This window comes from Fukomys damarensis, unplaced genomic scaffold, assembly GCF_012274545.1.
Source record: "Fukomys damarensis isolate Sample0158 unplaced genomic scaffold, DMR_v1.0_HiC HiC_scaffold_33, whole genome shotgun sequence".
In the NCBI taxonomy this organism is placed as follows: Eukaryota; Metazoa; Chordata; class Mammalia; order Rodentia; family Bathyergidae; genus Fukomys; species Fukomys damarensis.
In genome coordinates this window covers 4,653,597-4,662,268 of record NW_022900945.1, presented here as the reverse complement: position 1 = coordinate 4,662,268, position 8,672 = coordinate 4,653,597, and the positions used below count along the sequence as shown (strand labels likewise).

The 8,672-nt window shown below is 54.7% G+C and overlaps 1 protein-coding gene across 1 annotated transcript in view; it reads right to left on the bottom strand.

Annotated features, from left to right (window-relative positions):
• Positions 1-8,672, bottom strand: part of Il12rb2 (interleukin 12 receptor subunit beta 2) — a 46,625-nt gene that overhangs the window by 10,430 nt on the left and 27,523 nt on the right. Inside the window, exons 9-12 of the mRNA XM_033758303.1 lie at positions 7,405-7,555; positions 5,076-5,152; positions 2,211-2,430; positions 2-63 (exon numbers count right to left, since the gene is read on the bottom strand). Coding sequence (XP_033614194.1) covers positions 2-63; positions 2,211-2,430; positions 5,076-5,152; positions 7,405-7,555 — 510 coding nt within the window. The remainder of the gene's footprint in view (position 1; positions 64-2,210; positions 2,431-5,075; positions 5,153-7,404; positions 7,556-8,672) is intronic.

Below are 8,672 nucleotides of genomic sequence, written 5' to 3'. Positions count from 1 at the left end.
GCCGCCAGGTCACTGTGATGCCGCCCCGGGAGCTCGCCGAGACCTGGCGGGGAGCCAGCGACCCTGCACCCGGACAGAGGGCACAGTCAGCGGCGGAGCGCTGTGCAGAGCCCTGGAACCGCGTCCCTGTCGGCTTCCCGCACACGTGTGTCCTGAGGTCAGCGAGGCCTTGCACGCGTGGGTGTGTCACGAAGCCCCTGGATAGACGAACCCAGGGCCGCTTCTAACCTTCTCTGCACGTAACATGTTTCTGGCCATCTCCATCCCGCTGCCACAAGCAGCTCGGCCCGCCCCTTCAGACTGCGGCCTCCATCAGCCTGGTCCTCGTCGGTCTCCTGGGACCAGCACGAGCTGCCTTCCCCGGGCACCTGCACGGGGGTCTCTGCTGCGCATGCTCGGAGTACAGTCACGTGTGAATTCACGCGATACTGCGGGACATCGCGAGCAGCCAGTTAAGCCAAGGCGCAGAGCGCATGCCCAGCGTGCTGGCGCCGGGCCCAATCGTCAGCCCTCAGAAATAGACACCTCCATGCGTGCATGCGTGAATACATGCACACTTACACACCTAACATACACATGAACTACCAGCTGACACTTCCACAAGACTATCAAGGGTCCTCATTCCTCCACCAACACTCTTTTCCTTTTGCTTTTTTTGCGGCAGAGTCTCACTCTGTAATTCAGGGTGGCTTTGAACTATGTAGCCCAGGTTGGCCTGGAACTCGTGCTGTGATCCTCCCGAATGCCTCAATTACAGGCGTGTGCCACCACACCCGGCTTTTGTTATTTTCTAACTACCTGTTTTTCACCAATGTGTACAATGGTATTTGTGGTTTAATTTTTATTGTCCCGATTTCCTAGGAAGCTGAGCCCATCACTTCTTTCTAGTATGACTGTATTTATATATTTGCTTTTTTATTTTCGCAGAGCCCTGTTGATTTAAGAAAGCTTCCTATGCATGCGTGTGGTACCATGGGAGGAACCCAGGGCCTTCGCATGTTAAACAAGTGCCCCAGCCTTGAGCTGCGCTGCAGTCCGCAGGCCTGCAGGAGGGCAGCGAACCTAGAGCAGGTCCCAGTTCACCGGCCAGTGTATGGCGACATCTGCCCGTGTGCTCTCTGCCACCGCCACAGCCTCTTCCTCACGATGTCCTCAGCTCATGACTGAAAGGGTCTGCAGCCAGGAACTGACTGTGTATACAAAATAAGTGTTTGGGTAGAAACATCCTCAGAAGGATAGCTAAACCCACAAGTGTGTAAAATTATTATTGAATTTTAAGGAAGGGTCTAAGTACAGGGTGTTATTCTCTTTGGGCCTTTTTGAAGTTAGGCCAATCATGTTGCCATGGAACCCTTTAGCATTAATTCCCGTTTTCTTGGCTTGTTATGGTTTAGAGAAATATCTCCTAAATGCTCAGCCCTCAGAGGCGGGGCTTTCGGAAAGGGACTGAACCATGGGTGCTACAGCCGCCAGTGGATTCCACTGCGATTTCAGCAGCCCAGTGTGCTGCCGGGGGGCGGGACCTGGTGGGAAGGGGCGTCACCGGGGCGTGGCTTGGAAGGGCTCATCTCCCTCCCGGCTGTGCCTCTCTCCCTGCTTCCTGTGCGCCATGCCTTGAGCTGCTCTTCTCCGCAAGCCCTTTCCACCAGCCCTTCCTGCCTTAGGGGCAGCAGACCGTGGGCTGAATCCTCTGAAAACCATGAGCCAGAATAAACTTCCTCCTTTTACGTCTCCATGATGGATATTTTGTCCCAGTGACAATCCCTGGTACCACACACACACACACAAAGAGCGTAACTAGAACAATTCTCAGAGGCTCTGTGACAATAAATGTAAGGCTTACACTGAGCTAGGAGTTTTAAATTTGTGTAATAAAGAACTGTACTAGAACAGATTTAACCACATTTTCACTATAGTCAGAGTCTTATTTTGATGTTGGTTTAAAAAATGTGTGGGATGTCGTGTATTTTCCACGTGTATTACTCTTGCTTTTGTAAAGTCTAACTGAACAATGGCGGTGTTCTGTGTAGTGGCTCTGGTGCGCCCTGGACTCGCATTTCCCTGGCAGGCACCAGGCATCACAATGAGAGGAGGAGAGGTGGCAGGATTCCCAGTTTAGAGAGGGGGTTGGTGGCGCAGTGGCCCGGAAGGGCCAGTGCCCACCGACCCTCATGCCAGAAGACGCAGTGACACGAGAGCAGGCGGCTCACCGGTGCCGCACGGGTCCCCTATGGTCACGCGAGCCGGCCGGGAGCTTCCTTTGGAGTTGGCGGCGGACACAGCCACGGTCCACGGCCCTGTGCCAGGGAGAACCCCTGTCCAGGAGGCGCCTCGTGTGACGTTGCACAGCACCGCCGTCCGCCCCATCACCTCCTGCAGGCCCACCTGGTAGTACAGGATTTCCCCTCTCGCCTCTGCTGAACTCAGTTCCTGCAAGGAAGCACACGTTGGCTCAGTGCTTGGCCCCGGGCTGCAGGGCCGGCCCCCTCTGTCCCTGTGCGTCTGCTGGGCACTCTGGCGCCTCCCAACCACCACTTGGAAATAAACCAGCTAATGTTTTTAAAAGATCATTTTCCCAAATACACTGATTTTTCTTACTCCAAAATGAAACTTGACGACGGTCACAACGTAGAATCTGAACTCAGCACCACAAATCTCAGGGACCCAGGGCAAAGCCCTCACACCAGGTCATGGATTCTAAATCCATGGCCCACACAGAGCGCTCAGAACTTCTCTCATGACCTCTAGAGCAGAACTCACGATGCTACACGGGGCAAATCAAATTCACCATCTGTGTGACTCACGAGTTTTGGAACAGCAAAACTTCCAATGGAGATCATTTGGGAGTGATCCCAGGAAGTAAGTAGAAAACAAATGATCTTGTTGTGACCTTGCTGGCAAAGGGCACGTGCCCAGAATGCCAGTACCCAGGAGGCTGAGGCAGGAGGATTGCTGTAAACTGGAAGGCAGCCTGTATTGCATGGTGAGGCCCTGTCTCACAAAACCAAAGCCAAACCAAGTAAATAAAAAGATACCTTTCTACTATATTGGGAGGAAGGTGGGAGGGACCTTTCTCCCATTCCTGCTCACTGCAAGCCTGAGCATTCGGCTTACCTGCCAGAAAAGGCTGGGTCACCGCACCTTCAAGTTCATATTTTCACACTCAGTGCATGAATTGGTCTCCTGGTTATAATTTGGCTTTGGAGACAGCGGTGCTCGGGGAGAGAATGATCTCTGTGGATTAGCACGCTCATCCAGCTTCCCCCTGAGCTTGGTGACTGCCTCCCGAGTGCTGGGGTCACCCGCGTGCACCACCACTCCCGCCCTGGAAGCTGCTGGGGAAAGTGCAGCTCCTTTCCGGGTCACCTTCCGCGCAGACGGGAGCAGCTCGGGAGCGCCCTCTGGTGGGCGCCATGGAAAGAGCGCCGTGCGGGGCCAGGCATCCGAGTGGGAGCGGGGCAATGGGACTTGGGGACCCCAGGGCCTGAAGAAGGAGCGGACTCCGAGCCCCCTCCGCCTCTTCCTGCTCTTTCTGCGGAAGGTGATGAAGCCCCTTCTTTTTCAGCATGCTTCTGCCATGCAATGACTGTCCCTGCGCAGCGCTGGCGAGGGAGAACGGAGCTCCGCCCCCTCTGCGTCCCCCTCCTAGTCCAGTCCGCTTCAGTCTGAGGATGGGGTTTCTCATCTAGGAGAAACTGTTTCCTGTAAGCTCCGCTGGGGGCTAGCACTTGGTAGGCTGAGACAGGAGGATTACTGTGAGCTCTAGGCCAGCACGGGCTACAAAACCAAACCAAACCAAACCAAAAAACCCCCCAAAACCCTAAAACAGAACAACAAAAACCAAAGGCAGGACCCACGCTGCGTCCCCGAAGGAATGCGTGGGGCGCTGTACCCGAGGTGTCTCCAGCGGGAAGGAGGCCGCCCTGCACGGCGGGGAGGCTGTGGGCTGTGGGTCCCCGCGCCCGCCCTCTGACGCCTCAGCCGCCCAGGTGGAGGCCGCACTTCGGGCCTGGACACAGAGGGGCTTTCTTCACTCGGGAGGGCAGTGGGCAGGAGGAGGCACCGGCCGGCGGGACACAGCCTGGAGCAGGGTCATGCGGAGAGCACGCCCAGGCCGGAGCTCCCTGCTCACACCTGCACGCTCACAGTTCACACCTCACACGAACCCTCGTGTTCTCACACGCCCACACCCTCGCTCACACTCACACCCACACGCTCACAGTGCACAGGCAACACGCATGCACACTCACCGTCACACAATGCCCCCACACGCACATCCTCACACTCTTCAGACCTCCACACTCGTGATCACACCCATGCACACACAATGCACTTGTGGCAAAGCAGAACTCGTCGGTGCAAGAGCCAAGAGTTAGAGCTCAGTGTCACAGCCAAGTGCAACAGCTCTGAAGCACATCTGAGCGTTACAGCTCAGCACCACAGCTACTGCAATTTGAAGACTCCAGAATCCTCAGAATCTGAAGGTCAGGACGGGAGGTGGAGAAAAACCTTGGGCACAGAGGAGTTCACACGCAGGAGTCTGAGCGACGGAGCAGGAAGGGAAGCCTCCTTGCATGCGGGCCTTGGAGCAGGCGAGCATGCTCACTAAAGCAAGGGGAGGAGTTACAGAACATTCCTGAGGGCACAGGGGGTGCGCATGCTCACAGAGGCTGAGGGGCGGGGTTTATAGTGTTCCTGAAAGGGGCGGGGCTGACAACTTTCCTGAGTCGCAATTCAGACAGCTACAAAACATTCGGTTACACTGGGCAGGGGCTGCCCAGGAGCAGGAACTGTTACATTTCTGGAACAGAATACTTCGTAGAGCAAAACTGGAGGCCAGGCAAGGGCAAGGCAAGGGCCCGTCCTATTGCATGGCATCGCTGTGTCACCCTGGGGGTGTCAACGCCCTGCACAAGGCGGGGCACGCACCCTCTGCTTGGGGCTCTGTCCGCTGGGGTCCCCCCCTTGGCCCCTACATTCCCAATTTCCCGGACCTGCAGTGTGAGCAAATCAGATCTCGTGGTCACCGCTGCGACCCCAAGCGGACCCGAGGGCAGGCGGAGGCGGGCACTCACCTTCCAGAAGAGGGACACCCGCCGGCCGCCGGCCGCCCGCTGGCTCCAGTACCACACGTCCAGTGTCCCCGAGGGCTCTGTGGGCAGAGACAGGCCCAGGTCACCACTGCCCAGGGACCCGGACCTGGGCCTGGGAAGGACGGCCTAGCAGTCGGCACAGGCAAGGTGACCATAGGAGACATTTTAAATAGTATTAGGAGGAAATTCATTTCCTATCTTTAGAAGACACTAATACACGTTTCATCTGTGCATGAGTATTTGATTCTAGACAACTCAAAGAGAGTATTTTTTTTTGGCACTGGAGATAGAACTCAGGTCCTAGCACCTGTGAGGCAGGCAGCAGCACCAGTGAGCTAAATCCCTGGCCCTATTTTGGTGTTTTAAGACAGGGTCTCCTGTGTAACCAAGGCTGGCCCTGAACTCACAGCAATCTTCCTGCCTCAGCCTCCCCAGCACTGGGATGACAGGTGTGTCTGCCTCACCAGCTGGCACAGTTCCCTCAGCGGTTAACTGTGAGCCCTGAGCAGCCAGGGAACGCCAAACTGTGCAACGTTGGACCAAGGTCACGGCATCTCCCTGGAGCCCAAGGAAGGCCAGGCAGGAAGAAAGTGCTCAGCAGACATGGCTGACCACACCCTCTTTGCTTGAGACGAGGGGTCGTCCAGACCCCACCTTGTGAGAAGCCGAGGTCCCTGCCTGGCCAGGCAGGCATGGGTGCCACTCCCCAGATCCCCAGGGACCTGATGGCGCCTGACTTCCTGTGTGACTCTGTCACTTCCCCCTCCCTCTGTCTTTTCTCTAAGCAGCTTCTGCTGGGTTCCCAAGTCTTTCCTAAAAACCCCGTCTTGTACCCTCACAGCGAGGCCTGGGAGCTAAGAGAACGTGTCTGCCATCCTAGCATTTGGGCGGCTGAAGCAGGAGGATCGCTGTGAGTTCGAGGCCAGCCTGGGCTACACAGTATGACTGTTCTCAAAAACAAACAAACAAACCAAAAGAATGTTCTCCTGCTGGGCATGGTGGCACATCCTGTGATCCTAACACTGGGAGGCTGAGGCAGGAGGAACTCAAGTGTGAGCCCAGCCTGGGGAACACAGTGACTTAGCGAGAACTTGCCTCAAAATTTAATAATTTAAAAAAGGACTGGGGATGTTGCTCCATGCACAGGACCTGGGTTCATACCCATAATGAAAAAACAAACAAACAAGCCAAGCAGAGGACAAACAATGCCCCCCACAGCAGGGGCTGGTATCTCTCTTGCAGGGGCCCTGGGATATGTTCATGCACAGGAAGCCTTTCTCTCTGCTGCTGGGGTGACAGGTGGCCGCAGGACCCTCCCTGTGTGGGGCAGCTGCAGCTGAGAGAGGGGGGCAAAGCCGGCCTCCCAGGAAAGGCTCACTGGTGATTTGTGTCACTGTGCACACCTGGAGAGGGTTAAAAGGAGGATGTGTCAGAAAACTTCACACCTAGGTCTGCAGCGGGAGGCTTTCTGAGAGATATGGGGGAGGAGAGGAAGGGGGGAAGGGGGAGTGGAAACCACAGGGCCTTCCCTGGGGGGGGACCTGGGCCAAGGGGCAGAGAGGGGAGGCGGCTCAGGGAGGAGACCGCCTCCTCTTTGAGGGGTTTGACTCTACTTTGGAGGAGCACTTATGAGGGAAGGGTGGAGGAACCCGGGTCACAGCTCCACTGACCCAGAGGGGAGGAGGGTGACTGAACCGCCGCCTGCCTGGAGGTGACCGGACTGAAATCACCCTCCGCCAGTGCGACCCATTTAGTTGCGTTTATCCAAGCTCTGCAAACCGGATGGATTCTAAATGTGCATGATTCTGATCAGGTGCACAGGAGGGTAGTATGAATAAGCCCTGAATGGCAAAATGAACAAGCAGAGAGCAAGTTGGTCAACATTAACTTTCAAGATTTTAGCAGCCGGCCATGGTGGCACACCCCTGTCATCCAAGCCCTTGGGAGGCTGAGGCAGGAGGATTGCCTGCAGTTCGAGGCCAGCCTGGGCTACTTAGTGAGTGCAGAGCCACAAAACTACAGAGTGAGACCCTGTCTAAAAAAGAAAAAAAATTATCAGAAAACGAGAGGTAATTAGTTATCATTTGTATGAATTTTTGGGGGGCCTGAGACAGGGACTTGCTGTATAGCTCAGGCTGGCCTTGAACTGCTCCTGCCTCAGCCTCCCAAGTGTTCAGATGAAAGACCAGTACTCCTGGCTTACAAGTCACCTGCAAATGGACGCACTCACACTTTGGATACAGCGCAGTCCCTCATCCCTTGTCCCTGTCCCTGCGTCCCTGTTCCTCCCTCCGCCGTCCCAGCCACGTACCTTCCTCTGGCGTGCGCACCCTCAAAGGTTCGCTCCAGTTGCTCCAGCCTCCGCTGGAAAGATGCAGCTTAGAGGAGACCTGGAATTCATACTCCATGAAGGGCTCCAGACGCAGCCCCTCTTGTCTGCCCTGGGTGTCGGTCGCGCTGACCTGGGATAGGATGTGTCGCTCTTTCAGCCGAGACAGCGTCTCCTTGGTGCCCGGCTGGACGCCACTGTCCCTTCAAACCCTGAGCTCCACCACAGACCGGGCCCCGAGACCCACAGGGGTGACCCCAACCAGCAGCCACCCGAGCCCCTAGCCCGTCCCAGCCGTGGTCACACGTGGGAGCTGAGCTGCAGTAGAACTGAGGAGCAGGGCATGGGTGCGGCCTCCGCAGGGCCAGTTAACGCTAAATTAAGCTAAATTAAAAGTGCTTTGACCTGCGGGAACCGTGAACACGGATGAGTCCAGAACCATAGAGAAGACAGCAAGGGCAGGGAACCCCATGCACACATCACGTGAACCCAAGGCCACAGCTTCTCCTTCAAACAAAAACTCGGCGGGTGGGGGATTAGCTTGGTGGCACCGCCACCTGCCGCATAAGTGCAAAGTACCGAGTTCGATCCCCAGTACCAAAAAAAACAAACCAAACAACAAAAACTCGCGCTGAGTGTCTAGGGTCATGAAATCAGCAGAAACATGAGTAGGGTTTGAAACTGTTAATCTTCAAAGAGCCTCAGAGAAGTTTCTCTGCTGGAGCTTCTTTCAGTCTTAAGGATTAGTTTTGATTTGGACTCAGTTAGCAAGTGATGACAGACAGCTGGCTTCAAAAGAAAATGTAGCCAGGTGTGGTGGTGCACACCTGTAATCCCAACACTCAGAGGAGGCTGAGGCAGGAGAACTGCTGTGAGTTCGAGCCAGCCTGGGCTACATAGTGAGAGACCCGGTCTCAAAAACGCAGAAAAAGAAAGAAGCAATGAAAACTTTTACTAGTTATATATCGGAGGTATCATTTATATTGCTCATCATTATAAGACATTGTATTTTATAACAATTCTAGAAGGAATCACCATCTTGTATTTTTATTGTAAAGCTATAATACTTAATAATATGCCAAAATGGAAGGCTTCCCTTAGGGATACTTAGCCTCACATAACTTTTGTGGAGATTCCCTAATATTTCTCTTTCCAATATGGCTTTATGAAACATTAAAAACATAATGGGACAAGGGATAGAACCAGGCAAAATTAATTCTTTTTTTTTTTTTTTTTTTTTTTGGTGTTCC